We start from the raw sequence: 26,349 nt of genomic DNA, 5'->3' as shown, positions 1-26,349 counted from the left end.
ATCTCATGACCCCTCACATTTACCTGCTGACACTTTGGAGGGGCCCGACCCTTAGGTTGGGAACCACTGGACTAAACTAGCTAACAGTATATAAAGTAGTGTAAACTAGCTCCACCTCCAGCAGCTACAGCAGTAACGCGTTGCTCTAACACTGATGCTTCACTATTAATAATCTAATGAAGACATATATAATAATATATCAGAGGGACCAAACCACTACTTTTACTGTAATACTTTAACTACATCAAGCTCATAATACTTATGTACTTTTATTTCGGTATGATTTTAATGCAGGACTTTTAGTTATGATGGAGTATTTTTACATTGCTGTTTTGGTACTTTTACTTAAGGATCTGAATACTTCTTCCACCACTATCTAATTCCTATGTTTCAGTCACATAGCTTTACACACGCAAAGATTGTATCACTCCAGAAAGGCAGCAGACATCTGTAAGATCATAAAATCAACTATCAAGAAAAAAAACAGCTCACAGGTAATACCTAAAAATTATTATTTTTAAAAGAATTCAGTATCAGGAAAATGTATGTGCCCAAGTCACTAGGAAACATTTTCAGTGCAGATGCCTACACATCTAGCTGTTTTATTCATAAGCAACTATTAATAATAATGTAATTATTATAATAGTAACACGACCGTAGTTTGTTGGGTATATGGTTGCCTGCAGTTTCAGAGGCAGTATACTACATATCCAAACAGTAAAATGAGGACAAGATTCAGCAAGTCAAACACAATTTCAGTTTATTCAAAACAAAATGGAATGACATATTAAAAAAAAAAAAATTAATAAAAGAGATCCTGTTTTTTAAATACAATATCAAACAAAAAAATGTTATTACAGCTTCCTGCTCAACAGCAATGCACACACAACTCATATTCAAAAGCACACCCAGCAGCACCTGAAGGCAACACAAGTATTTCTACAGTCAGTGCTAATGAGGTCGGTCCAGTTCTTGGTATGAACAGGATGATGAAAAAAAACGTTTATATGCAACAATAGTTCACAGTGTAAAGACATTTGAATCAACAGAACCGTAAAATATGAAAAACATTCAATTACAAAATTCTTAAAATCTATAAAAACATGAAAATTGTATTCATTAATAGTTGGTTGAAAATACAAAGTATAGTTAAGAGAGTCGAGGACAGCCTTTGAAAACAAAATCCGGCTTTCCACGCAGATATAGACGATGAAAGCTGCTTCTAATATCCGTCACGTAAAAGGAAAACTGTTACAGTCCGTGTCGCAGGATGTGACGCTCCAGTTCACAGCTGTTCGTGAGGTTTCGTCCACAAAACCCACAAGTAAACAGTTTTTTCTCAGTAACCGCTGAGTGTCGGACTTCAGCTGCTCCGTCCACAGCTGTAACGGCACCTGAAGGACAAGAACAATGAAAGTTATGTCATGAGCTATTTTATTAAGCCTAACTAGGGCTTCAAATCACAATTATTATCATCAAGTGCAAGGTGTTGTCTACTAATAGTTTATTTCCACCATTTAACAGTATTTGCTGCTGTGTGCCTCTCCAAATGCTATTAAATACAAAACCCACAGAGATGCAATTGAGGTTGAAACTACTCAGTATTTTTATTGAGTTTATTTCTCAAATTGCATGTTTTTATATTTTTTGTTTCCAATTATTACTGTTAAATGTTTGTTTTATGTAAAGCACATTGAGTTGCCATTGTGTATGAAATGCACTATATAAATAAAGCCGCCTTACCTTGCCTTGCCTATAGTATAGTAAAGTATAGTACGGTACAGTATAGTATAGTATGACATGGTATAGTATAGTATAGTATAATATGGTACAGTATAGTATAGTGTGGTATAGTATGTATGGTATGGTATAGTATGGTAAAGTATAGTATAGTATAGTACAGTACAGTGCGGTATAGTATGACATGGTATAGTATAGTATAATAGGGTACAGTATAGTATAGTGTGGTATAGTATGTATGGTAAAGTATAGTATAGTAAAGTATAGTACAGTACAGTACAGTGCGGTGCGGTTTAGTATGACATGGTATAGTATGGTAAAGTATAGTGTGGTATAGTATGTATGGTATGACATGGTATGGTATAGTATGGTATTATTAGGCAAATCCTCACAAGGTAAAACTGGAACCTTTTCGATTCTTGATTGATTGTGATTCGGGTAATAAACAAATATTAATGAGAGTTCACAAACTGAAAACGGTGTTGATGGTGACACTGCAATTTGTAGTCTGGCTAATGATAATGTACTAAAAATGGTGATGAAACATTAGAATAATTACTAACAGTGAATCTGTGTTTGTAATGTCCAAACTGAGCAAATATTTGTAGGATACAAATGTCAAGTGACCATCGTTGTACACGGACACGATATTGCGTGTTGCTCTTTCACTGATCACTGTGATCAGTTCAGTTTCTCACCTTTGGACACACATGGGTTGTCAGCTTCCTGCATCATGCTTCCCTCCGCATGTTCCCAATCCTTGAATCGACTCTTGTTGTTTTCAGTGATGACCTTGTCTCCTCTGTCCTGCCTCTGCTCCAAACGACCACCTTCTTCTTCCTCTTTGCAGCGTGTGAGAGGTTCCTCATTTAGAGGTTCTTTCTCAAGTACAGGCATTGCTCCATAATCAAGCTTCTCACAGTTTGTCTGATTGTGCACGTGTTCTTCTTTACAGTGTGAAACCTTATCTACTCGTTTCTTACGGCTCATCTTAACTTGTGCACTGTTGGGTGTCAGATTCAGCAAATGTCTCTCAGCTGTGAAACACTCTTGACTCTTCTTTGGAGTTACCGCAGTTGTATCTTCAGGGTGTTTTTTTGGGTGTTGGGCCAAAGTGATGCTGTCCTCTTCATTGAGTAAAATGATCTGACTAAGAACATTTTCTACAACTTCATTTTCAATGTCCTGCTCGATCTTAACCAGTCTATCATAACCGGCCTTCTTGGGTGTTCGGCGGATGCTGCCATCATCGTCGAGCAGTAGAATATGACGCAGTATGTCGTCCTCGACCTTCTCCTCAATGTTCGACGTTCTATCCTGAAGCGCCTTCATTTGGAGCTTGCGTGCCTGTGCTTTTCCAGCTAGTCTCCCCTCTGCTGCCTCTTCTCTTTTTTGCATTGCCATTTTTCTGCTGTCTATACTTCCTCTGAGCTGCTTTTCACTCATCTGCCTCTCTTTCTCTGGATAACTGCAATCCACAAAATGCACATCTGCACTGTTCCCTTCTGCCACTTTTGGTTCTGCTCTTTTTTCGATCCCTTGTCTTTTTGCAGCGTCAGGCAAGCTCATCTCATTCTGTGTTCGTTCCTGTGGGTCCTGCCCGTGCTTCTCTGGGACAGCAGCGTTTGGGTTTGCACTGTTTTTAAACGGAAGGTTAAGGTTAAATGCAGCGTACCTGGTGAGACTTTTTGCATTAGCTTTTCTGCTGCCCTGCCTTTGCGGCTGATGTGGTTGTACTATCTGTAGTTTCATGTTCTCCCTTAGGACATTTACTGCAGGGTTCTTGGCATGTGTGTCATCTGAAACTTCATTACAGTCCATAACTAACTCCTCTGTTTCTACATCTTCAACCTCATTGTTGTTCTCCAAGTTAGACACAGGTTCTTCCTCCTCCTCTTCTTCTGGCGCCCTACCATCTCTTGCCTCTAGTTGATCAAGGCTGACCTGACCCACAAGTGCATGATTCCTCACAACCTGCACAAAAGAAAAAGAAATCAAAATATATATATGCAATAACTTACAGGGAATTCCATGTGCACCACATCATACTCTCTAAATTTCTTAAGCATCAATGGAGAACTATTTTTATATGAGAAATAGTCAAATCAGCTACTGAAGATGTGCTTGTATCATTCCTTCTGACACAAAGGAATTCCAGCAGTGCACAGAGGGGTTGATTAGAAATACTCACCTGGTGCTTATCACACAGGTGCGCTTCCAAGTTGCATAGCTGAGTGCAGTCAAAGTAGCACAGTCGGCACTTGTAAGGTTTGATGTCATCGTGCCTCTTCATGTGCAAATGCAGGTTTTCAGCACTAGCGCTTGTAAAAGTGCACTTGTGACATCGGAAGACGATGCCTTGAAGGTAGCGTGACAGCTTCGGGCGACGCACCTCAATTGGCACAACACGCTCCTCTGAAAGCAAAAGAGAAAAAAAAGACTGAATATAACATGAAAAATAACAGGTGGGGCACTGAATCCTGTCCAGAGCCCAACTCACCACGATGCAAGATGATGTGGTCGATCATGTTGTTCTTGTTCTTGGTCTGGTAGAGGCAGAAAGGGCAGCGAAGGTCTTTCTGATGAGTGGCCTCGGACTCGAAGGTAGAATGGCCCGTCTCAATGTGCATATCCATATTTTTCCTAATGAAGAGAAGAAGAACAAGTGAGGGAGAAGTATGACACTTGCAAAATGTGACTTACTAATGTGAGAAACAAAGAATTCAGTTTGGTATCTGAAAAATGTGTACACATGAGTTCCATATGTATTCAATCCATGGCTGCATTCCAATAACGATCAATTACTGAATAAAATTGGTATGAAGAACTGCAACAATTTAAAAAAACAATTAATCATTTCAGTCATTTTTTTGAACAAATATGTAATTTTCAATTTTCAGTTACATTTAAGTTAGTAAGTAAGTAAGAAAGCATTTGAGACATACAACGACTCAATTTCTGGTACAAATAAACTTCCCAAGTTGCCCACCTTTTTGTGGGTTGTCTTTCCAGTATCACAATACTGTAAAATGTTCTTTAGAAATATTCTTTATTACATCAAAAAGGGTACAACGTTTCAAGATTGGCCTGAAAAGATTAGCTCGAAATGTTGTACTCTTTTTGGTACGAACTAAAGAAAACATTTTCTACAGTGTAGCGAGTCTTTGAGAAACACAGTAATTACAATCATTTTTTAGGCTGTCCCTAGAACAATGTGCATGTATTTTACCAATTTACACTGGTGACTTTTCATTGTGCCATTTTTGGGCATGCCCTGTCCACTGAATATAATTTAAGGTTTAGTACTTATGACAGCACATTTATGTTGTTGGTTTTTGGCAAAACACTGAAAACGTACTAAGAAATACCAGTGAAAGTAACAGATTACCTCAGTGGTTGTGACTTACTTCAAACCAGTGAAGAAGTTGCAGTCTTTACACCTGAGCATCTTCTTTCCATGTCGATTTAGGAGGTGTCGTCGTATACTAGATGAATGTTCAGTGGTAAAATTGCAGAACTCGCAGTGAAGTAGACCGCTCACAGGCAACTTGGGGTCTTGTACGTTCGCTTTAGATGAGGCCCCAGCCTCTGCCATCAAGCTGAAGTGGTTCAACTGCCGCTGCACATCTGGGGGCTCCAAGTACATTGATTCTGTCAAAGTACAACAATACATCTTCTCTCAATATGGCTGCTAATGCAAAAGAGTGCATATTACAGGTTTTGGCATTTCTATATATTATTAGTTATAAAACATGAGAGGGATGACTTGCTTTCACCAATTTCCAGTTCTTCATCAGGTTCAGGCAAATTGTTCAGTCCCTCTGATGAATTAGGGGTCTCCTTCTCAGCCGTCTGAGTGTTCTCCGTATCTTGGTTGTCAGTCTCAGCAGGATTCATAATGATATCTGTGCATGTGGAAACAGTACATACATGGAACGAGACAGAGATAAACTTCACATGAAATATCTAGATGAAAGTGCTGAGTAACCTGTGCAGGTTTACGATCAGATTTCTCAGGATTCTTCCAGTCTAGTTGCTATATTGGTCATAACTGGCCTTTTAAGTGCTTTTAAATGTGTCTGCAATAGCCCGTTTTTAAATCATCACTGTATTACACGCTGGTAAGAAACCATCATGATCAGAACCAGCTTGGAGAAACAACACCAGAGAACAACAGCTTTCATGCATACTGCTAACCTGTAACAGCTTGTTTTAAAAACACTGTATCTCAAGATTACCAAGAAACCACTTCCAACAGCCTTGTTGTGTAGTTTTACGTAAGATGCAGATGCTCACCTTGATGGTTTTTGATAAAATGATTGTTCCACAGGGCCATGACAGTCGCCCGATAGTGACAGATGCTACACTGGAAAGGCCTCCGCGTCCCAGACTTGAACACAACGTATTTGTCAATACTGCTGAAATTAAAAAAACATTCAGTCACATGTGATCAGATAGCTTAACAACCACATTTATAGTTGGGGTTCTGGATATAAAGGACATCACGTACATGTGATGTATTTTTCACTTAATATATTAAAAATATAGTGTTCAGCAAAGTATGAATAGTTCTTTATTAATTACACTGTGATAGTATTAAAGGATAGTTTAATATTATATATTTGTATCCGTCCTAAAACAATACTCATGTATCATGTGAACATTACTTGCGGTTATTATTCTTACTGACCTTCATGTCCTAATGGTGCTTCTAGTGTAAGTTTTACAGTCAGGCTTTAGCAGTCTGCTTTATTCAATTCATAAGCGTTAGATTTTTTAAATATGAAATTCACTCTTTGTGTAAGTATCTCTCCCCTGCAGCTCAACAAGGAGACAGAACAATGACATTTTTTGCTAAAAAGAAAGTACTGTCTTGATGTCTTTTTACAGAAGGACTGACTTTTTCTCCTCTCATCACTTACATTAGAGGTGAATTAGGATGGGGTCTTGTAATGTTCAGTATGAACAGGAGAACTGATTACAAATAATAAAACCTGTTTCAATGTCCATATGGACACCTGACTGTTGTTTTAAGACCGACTCTGGTGTTGAAATGCTTCTACATGCTGACCGGTCTTGTATAAAACCTTCTTCCCCATTGGCCCTAATTCCACAATGCTTATCACCAAAGTTTCAAAGTTCCTCTTACGTGTGCTTTAAAGCTGAGGTAGGCAGGTTGTCCAGTTTCTTGATGGCCGCCACAGCTGCATGGCTGCGTTCATGGCAACGCAAACCTTTCAGTGACATGAATGTCTGAGCACACTGTTTGCAAGTATGTTTGTCTTCTCTTGATTCTGGCTCTGGCTCTGGCTCTGGCTCTGGCTCCTCCACATCAGCTGGTTTTGAAGGTGATGACAAGGGACTTGTCGGCAAAGTCACATTGCTTTGGTCTGGCTCCTCCACAGTTTCTAACGTGGGCAGTTCATCTTGCTCACAGAGCTGAAAACGAAACACAGCGATGTTAAATACATTTTAAATGTAAAATGTAGACCAAGGATAGTAGCAATGGATCATAAATGCAAATGAACATATGGGCAGAGTAAACTTACCTCAGTGGACTTGACCTCTGGTGTGATCGTATCAACAAGTGATGCCTCTGTCCTTGCAGCCATTTCCTCTGCAGCATTTTCCGTTGTTTTCTTCCTCTTGTGGTAATCCATGTGGACACACAGCTTTGCAATTCCATTCAACCGTTTCTTGCAGTGGCAACATTTGTAAATCGCTTTATGTTTTTTTGATACTGGATATAACACAGTGAAGTCCAATTTGCAATCTGAGCTGTGAAAGGTACTATAGTGGGCACTAAGCAGCTCTAATGAGTAAAAGAATAAGTTGGGACACTTTTTACATTTAATTTGTCCACTTTCCTCAGAATCTGGTTCAGCTTCAGGCAGGTAACTGACCTTTGTTCCTAGTTTATTATACTTTTCAAGCTGCCTGCTTGTGGCAAGTGCATCAAGCTTGTGAATCACTTTATAGTGTCTCCACAGGTACCTTCGCCTTGCTCCTGAATAGGTACACATGTCACACTTAAACTTGTGTTGCACTAGCGGTGGTGGTTGTGGCATGTTGCATATTTGGTGGTACACTTTGGCGTTGGGTTTGTGGGAGGCCTCCTTTCCATGGTCCATTTCTAAATGGATTTTCAGCTTCTTCAATGATGCATGAATTTGTGGACATATTTTACACATATACCCTCTTTCATTACTGCTTTTTCCCAGCTTACAACCAACCATGTTGGTTACAAGTATTTCAGTTGTTTTCAGTTCATCTGCCCTGGCTACGACGGCTGGATGGCTCATTTGGCAGTGAGTGAGAATTCCATGGGTGCAAGCATTCACGTAGGGACACTTTGGACACTTGAAGACATTTTTTTTGTTTTCTTCTGTCGCTGTGCTGGATTGAGATGCATCTGAAGTATTTTCTGCCATGTGGCTTGAAGGATGATCTGGAGATGTAGTTGCTGACTTCTTGAGAACAGTGTGGTATACTGGTGCATAGTATTTGTGGAAGGCATCTTTTCCATGTATCCTAGTATAATGATATCCAAGACACCTTCTCTGGAAAAAGGATTTGGAACAAAGTATGCATTTGTATGCACAATCCTGAGCTGATGAAGCAGGTGTATTGTTGTGGTAAGTGTGCATATGCTGACGGAGAGCAACTTTTGTGGTGCATTTATAAAAGCAGAACTGACAACCGATCACTGCATGTGTTTTCTTCTTAAAAGAGAAACCTTGCTTTACTGATCCCTGAGTGCTGTGGGTCTTAGATTGCTGTGCTGGTTTGGGTGGGTTTGGCACACTTTGATTATGGTCTTCCTCACAGTGCTTGCTCAGCTCCTCTAGCGTTGAATGGATCTGCGGGCAGGTTTTACACATGTACCCACTATATCTCAACATGCCATCAGGATCTGTTCCTTTCGAACAGCCCTTCTGAAGGTGCAAATGTGCTTCATCGACATGAAGACTGTCTGCACTGGATTCAAGGCTAGGATGCTTCTTCAGACAGTGACAGAGAACTTCTTCACAATTGGTATTCACGTAGCTACAATGTGGACATTTAAAGATATGCACATTTGTCTGGACTTGTAGTTGCTCTTCTTGCAGTTCTTCTTCAGTTACATTTTGTCTGTGTTCTCCAAGGTGAGTTTTGAGACTATGATAGGCATGAAACCGCGCTGGGCAGTGAGGGCATTTGAGCTCTGTGGAAGATTCTGTTGCTTTTTGAGGTGAATCAAGTGAGTTGTCAAATTCAAGAGGCACTTGGTAGGTTTCAAATGACCCAGATATTTCACTGCGGTCTTCCATCTTCTTTTTTGCACTTGGCTTCTTTCTGTTGATGACATCCAAGACTGAGCCATCTTCTTTCACAGACCAAGGATGAACAGCACGGTAGTGGTCTGTGATACCCGACACTGAGCGACCTTTAAATGAACATGCTCTGCATGGATATATTTTTGTTTCATTTTCTCCAGATCTTAGAGGAGTGGATGTTTCAGGACCGACATTTAACCTAGCAGTTATGAGGTCATGGCATGGTCTACGACCTGGGTGTTTTTCCTGGTAGTGCTTATACAATATCGTTGCTTTTTTGTGGGAAAAAACACAGAATTCACAGTGATGCCCTGACTGTAAATTTCCTTGTTTAAAACCCACGTTTGAAACTTTTGAAACTGAGCAATGTGACACGTGGATCTTCCGCGTATGTCGCCTCAAAAGATACACATGTTGAGTGATGTATGCGCATCTAGGACACTGAAGGGTCTTCTGTGCTTGTGAGGCCTTCTTTGAGGACGACAGTGACACTGAAGAGGATTTGCCAGGCCCCTTTGTTTTTTCCTTTTTCTTTATCTTTTCTTCAACGGGTGTCTGATCGACTTCTTGGTTTGCAGCTGCTTTCAGAAGCAATTTCTTTGTCTGTTCAAGAACCATAGAAGTATGCAGACGGATTTGTTTAGCCTTTGACACAAATCCACGATGCGTTTTGGAGTAATGATGCACTATACGGTTCACGGTACTTTGCCGATAGTTGCAAAAGTGGCAGAAAAACATATGTTCATCGCCTTCATTCAAAAGAGGAAGAGGTAGACCAGTAGAAATAGAGGACTCCTTTGCTTGAGATTTGGATTTTTGAATTTGATCACGAATCAAAGTTGTATACTCAATAACAGATTCAGTGCTAAACTTACAGCCTGTGTGCAATTTGGATTGATGGGTTGTTACTCCTTTTACAGATGGATTTCCATAGTTGCACTTTTGGCAGTAAAACAAGTCCTCTGCACGGGCAAAAGCATGACACTTTGTCACTGAAGTAGATAATGATGCATTTGCTGTGGCTTTAGCTTCATTTTGAAGTTTTTTCTTCCGAAACTCAGCGCTATACTTTACGATCTCTTGAATACCTACTTGTGTGTGTAAAGAATGTTTTGCATTGTGATGACAAACAACGCTTTTTATTTTGGTACTTGAATAACTGCAAAACTGGCAGTAAAACACTGCATTTGGTGAAGTGGGGGATACACTGTCCATTTCAGTAGACATTTTCCTGTCTCGTTTGGCAGGTGTTCTGTCCCCTGCAGATTCCACTTTCTTGGTTTTGGGAGACTCTGAATGAGTCTTTGAAGTTTCTGGCGAGTGATTTATCTGAGCAACTGAAATCGTCTGTCGTGGCATCTTATCTTTCTCTTTTGTTTCCTGAATCGGAGAATCTGAGATTTTCTTTCTGTCTGTTATTATCACAGACTTTTGAGGCTCTGACATCTTTTCAGGGGTCGTCTGTGATGTGACAAGAGAAGATTGTTTGATTTTGTCAATTGTGATCGCTTCTTCTGGATGGCTTTTTTGGTAGTGGACATGCATAACAACAACTGACTTATGACCGAACTTGCATTTGTTGCATTGAAACAAGGCCACATCTGCTTCTTTGGACGTAGCATGTTGGGATGAGGGTGCATTTTTGACTTCCTCGCATGGTACTGGGACGCTCTCAGTAGAAATCCTTTCTGAACTAGGAGTCTTTTCACATGTATTCAACTGAGATGACCCCTCCTGGCTTCCGGTTGCCAAATATTTGCAGTACATCAATGCATTATTCACTTCATGTGTTGGGTGCTTTTCCTTGTAATGTCTTCTCAAGGCCTTCAATGCATTCATGGTAAAGGAACACAGAAAACATTTGAAAACCAAATGGAGTTCACGTAGTTGCATCTTGAATACATTTGGGGCCTCGGGATGATTTTTTGTGTAGTGTTTCTTGAGGCTAGCTACACTAACAAACTCAATCGGACAGTGCAGGCAACGGAAGGTAGCACTCTGATTAATCGGATCCTCAATGTAGTCAGAGGTATATCTTACGTAAGGGTGGTCACTCTGATAATGGGTAGACACACCTTGGATGCCCACATCACTGTAGTCACAGTGCTTGCAAAAGTAAACTTTTGGGCTTTCCATGTCTCCATTAACAAGATTAATCCTGTTTTCTTCTTCATCCTCACTAACTTCAAATGAAAAATCTGCACTGCTTGATACGTCTTGCTTGCTTTCCCTTGCCATCTTTACTTTTTTGGCTGGGGAACTTGTTAAGCTTTCATTACATGTCCTTTTGCCAACATTGTTAAAAACTGCTTCTGTGATGTGTCCCTTAGGCGATGGTGGTGTAAGGTCAGCATTTAGAAGGTAGTCATTTAGCAAGAACTGCTGAGACACTGCGGAGAGATCAATCATGGGCTTTGCAGAGACTTTAAAAACCCCACTGCTCTTTTGGCCGGAGCTTGAAGAGGATTCTTGCAAAATAAGCATATCTCTGGTGCCATCTAGAAGTGTTGGGTTATCAGTTGACTTCACTGCGGATAGTCCATTTGATCCAGATGCCTTAAAGTACTTTGTGATGGTCTGCAATGGCTTCTTATATGTTTTCAGGTCCCTTGATGAGTTGGGTGTGCATTTAGTTTTTGAGGTAGACATAGCTGATGATGAAATCTCTTTTGCCCCTGCAGCTTTCTGGTTTGCAGAAATGACAGATGTCGTCTTTCCTTTCACATTCTGATTGACTGATTCTTTGTGACACGTTTCATGTTTTTTATAATCATCCCAAGAAGAAGCTTTAAAATCACAGTGCTGGCATTCAAAGGTACTTCTTGTTGTGTCACTGTTTTTGTCATTGCTGGCTTTGTTAGTCCCAGTTAAACCAGCGTCTCTGAGAGAAGCATCCACAGAGTAGTCATGCACATTGTTGAGATGTTCAAAAAGGAAGACCTCAGATTTGAAGCTGAGTGGACAGTGACTACAATGAAAAGACTTCACTGGGGATTCTTGAGGGACAGGTTCATTGTGCATCATATGACCAGGAGTGGTAGAGTGCATTGAATCTGAGGAGGGCAAGTAACAGAATTTAGTTAACTTAATTAGATCCAGTGCATAGAAACAACACCTAAAATTGTCAGAAAACTCATTGTAGTAAGTACCTTTTTGCATCTTGCATTCCTCTCTTTACCCCGAGCATTACATACTGTATATAATCATAGCAGTGACACACCTGTAGAAGATAGAAAATACATACATTACTGAACTGTTAAAGTTACAAAAGCAGCGCCACAGATTTGCTTACTTTGTTATAACTCTTTATGTTAAATGCAGGTTCATATAGACAATGAAACACAGACAAAACTTACTGCTCTTAATAGTCTCTGTTTAAAGTGATCAGTTTTATTAATAACCTCAGCACCATCTACCAAGGCACCATCAAAAGCATTCTGACCTACAGTTTCACTTCCTGGTTTGAGAACAGCAAGGCCTACGAGCAACGGCAGCTAAACAAGATTTTGAAGACAACCAGCAGGGTCACGGGTGCCTCTCTCCCCTTCCTGATCGAGGTCTATCAGCAGCAATGCATTTGCAGAGCTACCTTCATCATTAAAGACCCTCACCACCCTTCTTAAGGCCTGTTTTCCCTCCTGCCAAGTCAACTGGAAAGAGGTACAGGAGCATCTGCTGCAGATGTAGCACACTAAAGACATTCTCAAACAAACAATAGACAACAGTACTTAAGTTTATTACTTGCACTGACTGGAACTAAAGAGAAACAATATCTTGTTCTCAAACAACACAACAATAAAAGCATTAAAACTCACTGACACTCACTGGTAGGGCTGGGCGATATGGACAAAATCAAATATCACAATATTTTAGACCAAATCAATAATCATCAGTAATGTGGACATAATGACAAAGTGGGTAAAAAAGGTACATAACAGTGTGGTAAGTTCAGAAAATTATATACTTAACTGTAATGCAGCCTTTTAAACCAGGAAAAGACAACTCTGATGACATATAGCAAAATTACGATATCCAAAATCTAAGAAGATATCTTGTCTCATATCACGATATCGATATAATATCATTATATTGCCCAGCCCTACTCACTGGCCTATTTATCAACTACATCTGTGCAATCTCATTTGAATCCAATACAACAGATCTGCTTTAAATTCTGCAGTTTTTGTTGACATTGTCAGAAAGGTGATAATTCTGCTTTATGTTTATTACTGAGGTCATAGTGGGTGATGGTGGTGTAATAGGTAGGTAGATAGGAAACTTTACTGATCCCCCTAAAGGGAAAATTCTAAATTGACACAACAGTATTCTTAAGTGATAAAAAATAAAATAAAATACAATATACAACATCTCTAAATACTGTATAGAATAAACAATTAATATATACAAAACATTAGTGGGAGTTGGAGATACTGGGAGCTGTTGTGTTGTACAATTTGATGGGTGCATTATATTGAAAGGTGGATTGTCCACGCCATTAACATACATGAGGGGTGCAAAATATTAGGAACACCAGTCACTATAATGCATCCCCAGCACACAAACCACTTAGTACCACCTCAGTAATAAACATAAAGCAAATTTTTTTTTTTTTACAATGTTAACAAAAAAATTAGCTTGCACAGGTGTCCCTAATGAAGTAACAAGTGAGTGTTATAATCTAAATGTTTCATATCGGTGTCAGATTGTAAGTGTAATACCATTAAATGTCCAGTAGGTGTCGCCATTTACTCTCTAGCAAATACTTAAAAACAGTGAGCCATTTTATTACCATTACTTGTTTTTATATTGCTTCAGAAAGCTTTGTTTTGCCTCAGATTTAACAGTACAAACTTCTCCGTGAATATTAATCAAAGAGGAGATAAAAAACACATCTATCTAACTGGAACTTGACCCGTTTAATGTTACAGCTAAAACCGATGCGACGTTTTTTTCCAACAACAACAACAAAAAACCTCATTAAAATGCTCAGTGCGTAAAAGGTGCGTACTCACAAATGGAGAGAAACACAGGACGAGGCTTTTAAAAGGTGATGTTTTGAGTCGCTGGTGTTAATAAAGTGGAGAAACTGCACATTTCCGCCATCTTTCCCGCGAGTAGAAACTTTCTGTGATCGATAGAAGAAGAAGTGGAGAAGGAGGAAGTAGGCTTCTTCTTCTGCTTCTACTTCTTCCAGCTCATTGTGTTAATGTATTACCTACTGGACTGGAGTGTGAAGCAGTCAGTGAAAAAGACATTATTGCCTCTATTATTCTTAGGCGGCTTATTTAATGTGTGTATTAGTAGTATAAAGTTTAATTAGCTACTAAATAAACGTGTCGCTGCTCTATAGCGCCCACAGTGGACAGTATCGGCACTGTGTTAACTATATTTGACTTTCTATTCAGACTTTGAGTTCATGAAATGTCATCAATCTTATCATCATTTCTACAGATAGTATAGCCTATATATCAAAAACAAAAATTGTTTACACCAAATCGTGAAATGGTCGGGCAAACTGATTGTAGAGTCTCAGCTTTATCCAGAATGCCTGTACAGCAGACAATTACAGAGGATAGCTGGCTCTATTTTAAAATATAACTCCAACCCTCTTAATGGTGAGTTACAGATGCTCCCTGCTTGTAAAACCAAACGATACAAAAACAGCTTTGTACCAGCAGCCATCGGTGCTATTAACAAGTGAAAGAAACTGCAAAACGTAACATTATTTATTTATTTATTCATGTTTTGTATTGTGTCTTGTTTTTGTTAATGGCACACTGGGGATAGGAGGGACATGCCCCCCCACCCCCCACACTTTCAAATTAATTAATTATTATTATTATTTTATTTTTTAGCTGCACAGCATAATCTCCATGTTCTTTATTCCTGCATGGTCTAACGTTTCTACAAATGAAAAGAAAACAGTGAAATCTGCCTGTATTACATTTCCACAAATAGAATAAAGCTTTTACAATTCTGAATCTGTGTTTTAAAGAGACTTTGGCCTCTCTGAATTAATCCAGTCCAACCAAAGATTTCGGACCATTACTATGAATAAATCTGACTTGTATGAGTTTGTCATTGGTTCCGGGCGAGGACTTTGTTTCCCCCGGATCATTTCCGGGCGGACCATAACAGGGAAGTAACACAGCAGGCAATGACCGTCATTCATATCCACATGTTTATAGTGGCAGCTCCTCTTAAAATTTAACTTTTTCTCTACTGTAACCTACAGTGTAAGTTTGTTTCATCGATACATCACATTATACTCTGTTATAGACGTCATTGATTCATTTGAAAGAGTTAAGCCAGGTTTAGCTGTAGAGCACAGATTATATTATTATTATGTAGACCTCAGTATTAAGTGACTTACTGTGACTCTGATATTAGTATGTGCCATTTTTTAGTATGATTTTATCTGATTGCAAGTGAACTAACCTTTCCCTGCAACAGCTGATATAACCAGAGACACTGTTAAAATCGTTAAAGTTGTTTCTACACAAACAATTCTACACAAACAAACACCTAAAAAAAAAAGGTCCCTGACACATGAACATCTCTGTCTTTGTGCTTCTGATCCGCTGTGTGCACAAAAGGAAAATGCCTGTCATAGCAAATCAGTTCTCCTCTGTGAAAAAAGCCATTGGATAACAATTGTGTGTGTGTGTTTCTGTTTGTGTGTTCAGGGGTGACATTTTTTTCTCTGAGGAATAAAGACAATGTTCACCTGACCTCAGAGAGACATCATGCTCACAGCCAAGCTAACCGGCCAGCTGACTCTGAACGCCCTCAGGAGGACTCACCATGGCGCCTGTCACCCTTGCATTTACACCCTGTCAAACTACAACCTTCACAATGAAAGGCAAAGGACGAGAGATGGTATCCTCTCAGATTTCAGCGTGTTGAGACGAGGGTTTTACAGCCAGAGTGCGATCCGTCCATCAGTCAGACTACGTGAAACACAGCATTATGGAAGAAGACCGTTCAGTTTATCAGCTGCTACGATTGTGAATGCAGCCCCAGCACCTGTCCAGCCGTACCTCCGGTTGATGAGGCTGGACAAACCTATTGGTGTGTACCTATTGTATGTTTTAAAGCATGTTTAAGTGTATGTTTGTTTAATGACACACAATAGGGAAAATGTCCATCACAATCTCCCAGAGCTCTAGGTGACGTCCAAGACATTATGTTAAAAAACAACATCAATATATGTCCAAGAAAAGAAAATGATCTTATTCGATAGGCTGGAACTGGAGACTTTTTGGCTTTTTTTCAAAATGTTCTCTTCAAACTTGACTGAAACAATAATTGATTATCAAAAAAAAAGACTGATTGAACATATCAAAGTATCAAAATCTATTTTATATGATGAGTTAAGGTGTGTTCGTGTTTCGTAGGCACGTGGCTGCTGTACCTGCCGTGTACATGGAGCATTGCTCTGGCTTCTGACCCCGGAAACCTCCCACATCTGGGCATGCTCACCCTGTTTGGGGCGGGTGCTCTGCTGATGAGAGGAGCGGGCTGCACCATCAACGACATGTGGGATAAAGACTTTGACAAGAAGGTATTTATGTGTTCTCGTTCTGTTCTGTACACACAACATCTACTGCATGTCTGTCAGGAGGGACTTTTCCTCTGAGTTTTCTTCCATTTTTTTCCACATTAAAGTTTTTTTAGAGAGTTTTCCCTTACTCCAGTCAAGGGTTAAAGAATATAGGATGTTTTATTGCTTTACAGATTGCAAAATTTGAAGCAAATTTGTGACATGGGCTATACAAATAAAATTGACTTTAGCTGAGAGTAATAAGTGTTTTTATAATGCAAATGGTTTGGTCAGTTTTAGCTGTAACCACTAAGGTCCCATATACCACGCTTAGTTTTTAGTGAATTAATTTCCCTGTCAACTCTCAAGATGGGTTTCCTAACAGTCTCACTGTTAACTATTAAGATGCTGTTAATAGTAGCTGTGTCTGTGTCAATAACAGCGTCCTTATTGATATATTACAGCAAGAAGTGCACATTACTAATATAATTTCAGCACCGACTGATTTAAAGTGATGATGTTTCTTGTGCAGGTTGCCAGGACGGCCACTCGACCTATTGCATCAGGGGAGGTTTCTCGGATGCAGGCACTAGTCTTCCTGGGAGGGCAGCTCTCTCTTGCACTCGGAGTTCTCCTTTGTCTCAACTATTACAGGTACCCCATTGGTCTTCATGTTTTCATTAAATCTGGGTAGTGATATCTTTATCTTTAATTAGTTTATCTTCAAAAAGGAAAAAAAAAGCACAGAAGATGGAATACATAATCAGGAGTATACTGTAGGTCATTAAGGCTCCATTTCTTGTACTGTTCTTTATTAAAATGGGTAACTACTGCCATGTTTTGGGGTTAAATTGGCCTTGAGACCAGCCAATTAGTGGTCCTAATGGCAACGGAACAAACACTGGTGGCCGGTGTGTGTTAATGTACAAATCCAAATAATGTATGTTAGATTTCAGTCATAAGAGTCTCCTATGTAGAAAGTTGTTTATATATTTAATGATTAGACACTTTTTGCTCTTCACAGCATAGCTCTGGGTGCTGCCTCACTATCTCTTGTCGTCACCTACCCGCTGATGAAGAGGATCACATACTGGCCACAGTTTGTGCTAGGTGTTGTATATACTGAATAAGATCACACTGCAGTGTTCTGCGTCTAATTTGAACAATCCTCCCCATCAGCAGAGCTAAACTTCAGTCACGTGTTTTCATTTGTTTAGGCCTCACCTTCAACTGGGGAGCGCTGCTCGGCTGGTCTGCTGTCAAGGGCTGCTGTGATTGGTCCGTGTGTCTCCCGCTGTATTTCTCAGGAGTGATGTGGACGTTGATATATGACACAATATATGCACATCAGGTGAAGTAGGAGGTTTTTTTATGTTCTCCACAGCTCTTAATGTTTCCTGTCAAAGTCGTATTTAACATGAATCATGTGAGAATGTTTTACCTCAAATTTATTAAAGGAATAGTTAATTAATTTTTAAATCACTGAGTTTCACTACAGTCCTGACTGAAATGTTATTTTCCATAATTTATAATCATCTATCCTCAATTTCATAGTACAGTATGTAACCAAGTATATAACCAATTTGTTACTGTCAGGTTTTAAAGACAGCCAATTTTTAATTCATACTCACTATTTGGAGTTCATTGTACTTCAATTAGGACACACGACTGGACAACCAAAGCGAAAATAATGCAATGCAACTCTAATTACTTACTTTAAAAGTCATTTTTATTTTAATAGTTTTAATTGTAAACTATATTAAATTAATTTGAAAATGCATCAGATAGATGCTAAGAGGATACAGGGCGAAACAAACAAATTTACAGAAAAAAAGAATGTAAAATGATTCAGTGCTACACTTATATAGATGTATTGTTTCACTAAGCATACACACTGTAATGATAAGCCATTGAGAAAATACTGTATTTGAATTTAAGCCCCAACTTAATAACAGAAAAGTAAAGTGTATTGATTTTTTCCGATGCTGTGGGTTTGGAAAAAATCGTATTGGGCCTTTTAAAAAACACATAGTGTTATTTCCACTGAAAAAGTCAAATACCATCAGGTGTTGTTATACAATGGAAATTAGTAAAAACTATGCTGATATAATGTCTTGCCATATTGTCCATCACTACTGCTGCATCATGTTAGCTTTGGCCGAACTGTGGATTACCTATTTGCACTGAGCAATGTGTGGTTGCTGCCCTTTACATTTTGTGGAGTGTTGATGTAAAACTGGAGCTGGACTGATGGAGAAAAGGATAGGTGACCAAAAATGAAACTAAATGACACCTGAGTACATATTAAATGTAGAACTGAAATTTCAAACTATTGTTTCGACTTGATTGTAGCAGAGCACTTCTGTTTCATTAATTTCAGTCACTCTGGAGTAGAAAATAAGCTTAATTCATCACAATTCAAATTAAGAGAGTATTTATTAAACCTGTTTCCCTCTGACTCTATTTGATAAATAGGATAAAGAAGACGACGTCAAAGTAGGAGTGAAGTCTACTGCGCTGAGGCTCCAGGAGCAAACCAAGCCTTGGCTGAGTGGCTTCACGGTGGCCATGATGTCAGGACTGGTTGCAGCCGGGGTCAATGCTGAACAGACGCTGCCTTACTACGCTGTACTGTCCACAGTGGCCATTCATCTAACACATCAGGTGAGGAACAAAATGGTAACTATTACAGTACATATAAAGGACTTATAAGGTTTCTTCCCACAGTGAGGTAATTGCCAATTGAGTGAAGTGGAGATGTAAATGTGGAAATGAATTCATTTTTAAATCAGTAACCAGTCTTCTTGGTTATTGTATATTTATATTTATTATATTTTTATGTATGTATTTACTCTCCTCTTTTGTAGATTTACACATTGGACATTAACAAACCAGAGGACTGCTGGAAGAAGTTTGTGTCAAACAGAAACCTCGGACTGTTGTTATTTTTAGGCATTGTTGCCGGCAATTTGTGGAAGGAAAGAAGAGAGACTTTGCTGCAAAATGAGGAATTGCAAAGATGAGGAAGTGAGATAACAAATATATATTTATTTCCTCTACAGTTCATCACGTTCTACTTTTTTTTTTTTACCATTAATAAAGCACTATGTACGTGAGCACAAAAATGTAATATGAGCTGTATGATTTTAACCCATAAAATAAAGTAGCTGGATAGATTTCTTTGCTCATATCTTAATTTAATCATAATTTACTATTCACTTTCAACCGGATATTGATGACATTCAATCATTAATACAAATATATAAAATATAGTACCTCCTAAATATAATTAACTTATATATTCAGGTACCTGTATAACTTCTGGTGGCTACACAAAAAATGTAGTTTTAATCGCTTGTTTAACTTAATTTAATGTTAATGCTTGTTAATTGCTTTTCTACCACTAGGGAGCAGAAAGATCTCAAAATGGTCAGTATGAACAGGAGGAATGATTACAGCAAGGAAATCCTGTTTCATTGTTCATGTGGGTGCCTAACTATTATTTTAAGACTTGATTGTGAACCCCTCCTTTAAGTTATTACAGCTATAATCTGGAGAATCATACTTTAGGGGTCCTGACAATCGTAAATCCAGTATTTTCTGGCCTTTTTAGTCCAACGACTACTTAGAAAAATATCTTGGTGTCTCACTTGAATTTTTTTAGGAGTCATTGGTTTACATCAGATCTTGGCAGCATGCACTTTTCATGTTTGAGCTTGTTTGCTGCTGCCAGTTGGTTTTATATGTGGGATTGGTGAGAGTAGTCACACTCAACCATGCAACCAAACCAATGTGACTCAAGGAATGTTGAGTTGGGCCAGTTTTTTCAGTGTAAAAGTGTTGCTTAATACAGGTTTAATTTACCAGCCTACTTAAGATGATGCTAGCAGAAAAAAATGCCACAAAATTAATTAATTGGTGGCTGAAAAATAGAGGCCAAACCCTCTTCTTCAACTACTCCAGACAAATGATCATCTGAATACATTTATCCAGTCTGTGTAGTCAATAATACATCTTTGATGTGACTAACCTAAACTGTGCTGGCTTTAAGAAAATAAAGAGCACAATTATATTAAAAAGTGGAAACAGACCCACGTATGTTACAGACAGAAGTCTCAAACCGGACATATCTCTTAATTCTACAGCTATAACGACACAAGTAACAATCATTTGAGTGTTTATCCAGCTTAAACAGATGTACAGCAGTTGTTTCCATTTTGATGAAAGTTTTGGGAGCATGTATCTGTGTATATAATAGTCTGCTTTGACTGTTGCTGCCCAGGTCAGAAACCCCACAAAGTGACCCAAGTGCAAACCATGCCACCACAGTGAAAAACCAAAAGTCATAAATAACTGGAAATGTTTGCACCGTATATAAACCAAACGACGCAGCCACGAAGCTGTCGTACTGTTCCATCGACGGGCAAAATCGGACATATTAATCGAAGCCTCGATGGTCCAGAAGTCTCCATCGGATAGCCCGCTCCAGTTTGTTGTGTCACTCTTGACATTTTCACAAAATCCAAGCCCAGCTGCGTTATTGAGGCATTCACTGATCCTCCAGTGGGTGTAATACTCGATCCTCAAAGCAAGTCCCACACCCCAAACCCATAGCAGGCCATAAAGAGCAGTAGAGCTGGTGGAATCATAAGCATTACGTTTCAAAAAATAAACAAGACAATATCTTACCCACCCTAGCAATAACACCTGAATCAACTTAAAGGAGACTACAGCCAGTGGATTGGGTGGAGGGTTAAACCTGATACCCTCCATTAGGGACACCAATTGACTGTAAGAGCACAAAGGGCCACCAAGCAGGGTGGTGAAATTAAGGGTGTAGCTGATTAGAGGCAGAAACATGACATTAATCTTATTTAGGGTGGAAGCATTAAATACGACTTTTTTCTCCTGGATGTCCATGGATACTGAGGTGATCCTCTGGGTGAGAAGCATCAAAGCGGACACAGCCAAAAACAACCTGCAAGTATGAGAGGTGTTAATTTGATTATATAGAGCATGATTCATTTTGGTCAGAAGTTGGAAAAAGTGCTTGAATATCAGTTCAAATTCAGAGAGTACAATATAATTGCATTAAAGAACAGTGGGTCAAAGTTCAACTGAGCCTTAGCGTAAAGGTTAATTCTTGACAATTTTTTAAATCAATGTAGAAGACTTAAAGGTGCTCAAAATCATTTAAAGCTTAAAAATCTACTAACTAAGTAGATCTGCTGATGAGGACCGTGTGATGTGGTTGAAAGCTGTGTGACAGCTATTATAAACCTTTAGGTGAGATTGTTTTGTCAAATCCATCAAAAAAACAAAAGAAAAAATTGATGGTTTATTCCAAAAGCAAAAGCATTTTTAGCAAATATTTTAGCAAAAAAAATTGCTATATCTGGCGAGCAGTGGCATTAAAATAATGACAGTAATGTTTTTTTTCTAGTAGTTTGATTTTTAACTCAGGAAGTATTTAGAAGATTTCAAAGGTGAGTAATCCAGAGTAAAGCATCACGCTGGATTTATACTCTTTAACTGTATTAGTCAGACACATTAACCTACAGTAAACAGTGGCTCTCTGTGGAATAGGTTTCCCACTTTTCATCTTAAATACATAAATTATGACTCAGTCGGCCAAGCTCATCATTCATAACTGATGTTTGATGCTCTGCCAAAGCGTGAAGATGATGATATATATACAGATTAGTACCTGATGTCGACAGGCTCATGCAGGTAGTATTCCCTGTACTGTATAAGTAGGTGCCAGAAGGTTTGCCACGACATCTGAACACCAAACACCCAGATGTGGATACAGCTGGGATCCACGGAGAGAACAAGCAGAATAAAGACAAAGGCGGAGGTGAAGAGAAGTGCACTGTAGACACCCATGGTGAGAATAGCCAGGACGCATCCTACAACAGAAACAAACAGGTACCTGCAGATATAATTCATAGATTAGATCATAATTCAGAGAAGTTTAAACTATAAGTGGATTAGTTCTAAAAATGTATCATAAAATATAATTAATAGTTAAAGATACAGATGAAAAATTAAGAAAAAAAGCTGTTCATGTTTTTGTTGGACAAATTATTTCATACTTGACTTCACATGTCAATGCAACTAAAATTTGTATTAATAAATGTTCACTGCAATCATTTAACCATTTTATATGTTTAGATTTATCTGCACTAATAATTATATAACACTCTGGTCTGATAAAGTATAGTGCAGTATATAATACACTCAATCAGTTTTTAATTATACATACCTGTACATCAAGGACAGATATCCCCGTTTAGAAAGAAAATAAAACAAAAATGCGAATGGAAGTGAAAAACATTGGTGCATTAAAAACTGATGTTCCCACATCCAGTCGATCAGACTCATATCTGAGTGCGAGTGAACATCACAGACGAACCAACAAAGCCGCTGATAGGAGATGTCTGAGCTTTTTCGTGGAGATTGTCGTATTAAAGAGGTGAAATATTTGTTTTACCTGGACTGAGTGTTTGTGTCGTTCCATCTGTGACTGTCCATCTGCATTAAAGTCGTTTCTTTTGTTGACCATTATCAGTGCTGTAAAATAGGCGAGCCTTATGTCAGTCCATATTTCAGCAACTGTAGCAACCAACAAAAGTCTGTATTTTTCCTCTTCATCTTTTTTTATTTATTCAGATCAAAAAGCTATACAGACAATTACTCAGATAGTCTTTAACTCCAGTTGGGGACAGTTTTTTTTAGAGGGAATTGATTCTTTGCTTTTACATTAATGTGATTGTGGATGTTTGATTTTTGTAAATGTTCATATCAGAACTGCATTACACTATACTCTTGGAGTCTGTGCAGCATAGAGTGTAAAGTTACATTTTTATTTTATTTAAAAGAAGGTAACACTGATTTAAATTCCACTTATAGTCCCGACTGGTAAGTCTGATGTTCTCCTTTTTGTGTTTTAGACATTTTCTTTAATTTTGACAAAGAGGGCTTTATATGAAAAATAATGGTGTTGCTTCCCAAATTACAAACCCACAGCAGCGGTTTATTTGTTTGACATTTTGCAAAGTAAAATTCAGTGTAAACAAAGCAAGAGATAGAAAGGTTAAAGATAAACAGAGAGGTCAAGCAGCAGGCATTGAAAGGCTCACTGAAGCTGTGCACTTAACATCGACATCATGGTGCTTTGATTTGTGACATATTTGTACCTTAACAACAACAACAATACCAAACTCATGAAATATGTTAAAACTTACTGTCATTTTTAATAGTTACAATATATATCTATGTACTTCATACTAAAATATAAATACAATGTAGCCAAATTGAGAAGTGATGCAAATGTAATTAGCTTTTTCCACCAAATCACAAAAAACGCAATTTCTCACCGTCCTTTTAACTCAAGATCATATTTGCATCTACAAACAGGTTTGTCACTGCTGGCTTTTTACTGACAGACACAATTTATGATAAATCTATTCAAATAGTGTCAGCTACTCTAATCCAAAGCAACCAGACTACAAAAACTACAATGAAAACGGGACTTAAAGCTACTTTTGACCACATGAGAAACCTTTGAGTATCTTTTGTAAGTTTGTTTCAGTATTAAATCAGTCTGTAGATAAATGTTTCTCCTACTGAGCTTTACTTTCACTTTAATATCAACATCTATTGTTGGTTAATTGGATGTTATCCTTCTTAATAATATTCTCTATCCAGCCAGTAAACAGTCAGTATGAGGCTATTATTGTAATTGTATTGCTGTAGGATGTTTTGAGTTTGCTCATGAAGAGGAAATGTCAAAGGTGAGCAGATCTGACCTGTTAGGCAATATGTTTGTGCCAAGAGGCCCCAAAAGCCATGAAGCTTCAAAACAAAGAACAACTTATAGATTTTATTAATATTTAATACTAAGTAAATGACTAAATTTGGCATAAAAATACTTGTGCATATTTTCTGCAGTAGTCACACACGTGTTGCAAAATATTCTGAGGAAATAAATGAGTCAAGCTAAACTGAATGCCCTCAAGGTGTGTCACACAATTTTTCATCAATGGTTTATAATTCTTACTCTCACTTATCTGATTTCACAGAGTATAAACATGCTTTTTTCCTGTCCTAAATTCTTAAAGGCTTACTGACTCATGTTTGAAGGCAGTTGCAAACAGTTATTTGAGGCAGTGACAGCCACCACAAACTCCCAGAAAGAAAACTAATTTCATTGGAGCTCGTTTGGCAGCTGGCAATTCTGAGTGGGGAACAGGGGGCAGCACAAAAATGTTTCTATTTTGCTGGTTGATTGAGCATTTAGTATTTGTTACAGTAACAGTCATTCAGCGTCATTCAGTTGGATTCATAACCAGAGTTGATGTGCGGAATGATTAAACGCAGTATGATAAATGTAGCACCGCTGTAGTGATCATTAATGTTCATCAAGAGGAATCATGCTTTACTAGAAGTAAAACTGGCATTCCTTTTAGTCTAAAAAATAGGACTTTAACACAAACATACAGTATGTAAGGCTTGATACATCACAACAGTATGGTTAGGTTTTAGTTTTGGGTGTCACAGGTTCATGAGTTTGTGTTTAATGTCTAGCTTCAAGTCAATATACAGACGGGTGACAAATTAAAGGAAAAACCTGAATAAATGAGTGGAGAAACCTAACGACTGCAGATGTTTCCACACAGGTGCACTGAATGGTACAATTAAACAAGTAACATCCAAAAATGCTCTGTGGCAAGTATAAAAACGCTGAGCACACCCAGTTGATTTGGATTTTGAATCGAGACGCCAAGAGGAAAAGGTCGAAGTGACTTTGATTGACGTTGGGGGACGGATGGCAGGAGGCTGATGTTTCAAAAGGGATAGTGACTAAAGTGACGTCTGTATTTAGATCTATAGGAAAGACATCAGTAAATAGAGTGTGAAAATGATGTGAATCATATGCTATGGCTTTCGCAGTCATCAGATCTCAACCTAGTTAAACACCTATAGGAGATTTAAGACTGACGTGTTAGTTAGCGCTCTCCACCACCATCATCAAAACACCAACTGAGGGAATATCTTTAGGAAAAATGGTGTCCATCCCTTCAGTAGAGTTAAGAGACTTAGAGGCGTACTGAAGCAGTTTTGACTGCACATGTTGACCCAACACTTTACTAAGACACTTCATGTTGGCTTTTCCTTTAATTTGTACCCCAGCGTTAGCTTTTATTACTTGTTTGGACACATTTCTGTGTCTGTTCTCACACCGACCTCGACATCTACGTTAACTTGTCTCAATTAAGACGGTGTGTTTTCACTGCTTCACTCATTTACTGTATTAAATTGAGTATGTTTAGTCAGTGTTTGTCTGGTTTTTGCCACTTTTTACAGAGTATGTTTCTGCTCTAATTGATGCTGCTCTGACAAAGAAATATCATCTAATATATTACCCTCATAATAATTACAAAAAATGACACAACATATCCATTAAGAGACCATTTTCTGTGATCACTTTTTTCGTTTATAAAATGTGCTGTTATATGTGTATAAAAAAACTAAAGCAGTTGGAGCTAGAGGTCAAAACAACCCAATGATTACCACATACTGTAAGATAAACAACAAGGATGCAACACTGACACATAAAACTGCTTTTCTTTTCATAAACGATGACAGGTGTCAAAATTTGATTTTTGGAGGTAAATTATGCAGAACAGTATAATATTACCTTCCCACATATTGCTAGACACTGGATAAAAACTTAATGGTTTAACT

The 26,349-nt window shown here is 38.4% G+C and overlaps 3 protein-coding genes across 4 annotated transcripts; 1 reads left to right on the top strand and 2 right to left on the bottom strand.

The window, feature by feature from the left end:
* Positions 1 to 743: 743 nt before the first annotated feature.
* LOC133979523 (zinc finger protein 462-like) lies at positions 744 to 14,183 on the bottom strand. Of its 2 annotated transcripts, none has more exons than XM_062418055.1 (11): positions 14,069 to 14,183; positions 12,206 to 12,276; positions 7,290 to 12,109; positions 6,890 to 7,179; positions 6,037 to 6,158; positions 5,511 to 5,645; positions 5,148 to 5,391; positions 4,241 to 4,383; positions 3,932 to 4,155; positions 2,439 to 3,714; positions 744 to 1,394 (listed from the first exon to the last, which is right to left on the bottom strand). In XM_062418055.1, exons 2-11 carry the CDS (start codon positions 12,213 to 12,215, stop codon positions 1,252 to 1,254), a joined length of 7,407 nt encoding a protein of 2,468 aa, XP_062274039.1. In that variant the 5' UTR covers positions 12,216 to 12,276; positions 14,069 to 14,183; the 3' UTR covers positions 744 to 1,251. The 2 variants fall into 2 exon arrangements, with proteins under 2 accessions (XP_062274039.1, XP_062274040.1); XM_062418056.1 differs by having other exon boundaries at positions 6,037 to 6,155.
* Positions 14,184 to 15,231: 1,048 nt separating this feature from the next.
* Positions 15,232 to 19,757, top strand: coq2 (coenzyme Q2 4-hydroxybenzoate polyprenyltransferase). The gene is made up of 8 exons (XM_062417968.1): positions 15,232 to 15,292; positions 15,743 to 16,127; positions 16,454 to 16,620; positions 17,132 to 17,253; positions 17,624 to 17,709; positions 17,817 to 17,950; positions 19,075 to 19,263; positions 19,467 to 19,757. Exons 2-8 carry the CDS (start codon positions 15,803 to 15,805, stop codon positions 19,620 to 19,622), a joined length of 1,179 nt encoding a protein of 392 aa, XP_062273952.1. The 5' UTR covers positions 15,232 to 15,292; positions 15,743 to 15,802; the 3' UTR covers positions 19,623 to 19,757.
* Positions 19,758 to 20,601: 844 nt separating this feature from the next.
* Positions 20,602 to 22,983, bottom strand: mboat4 (membrane bound O-acyltransferase domain containing 4). Its single transcript, XM_062417909.1, has 3 exons — positions 22,865 to 22,983; positions 22,307 to 22,531; positions 20,602 to 21,577 (listed from the first exon to the last, which is right to left on the bottom strand). The coding sequence occupies exons 1-3, from the start codon at positions 22,981 to 22,983 to the stop codon at positions 20,602 to 20,604; spliced, it is 1,320 nt and encodes a 439-aa protein (XP_062273893.1).
* Positions 22,984 to 26,349: the final 3,366 nt, after the last annotated feature.

This window comes from Scomber scombrus, chromosome 4 (assembly GCF_963691925.1).
Source record: "Scomber scombrus chromosome 4, fScoSco1.1, whole genome shotgun sequence".
Lineage (NCBI taxonomy): Eukaryota > Metazoa > Chordata > Actinopteri > Scombriformes > Scombridae > Scomber > Scomber scombrus.
Note: the sequence above shows the minus strand (reverse complement) of the source record. Positions and strands in the feature narration are given on the sequence as shown.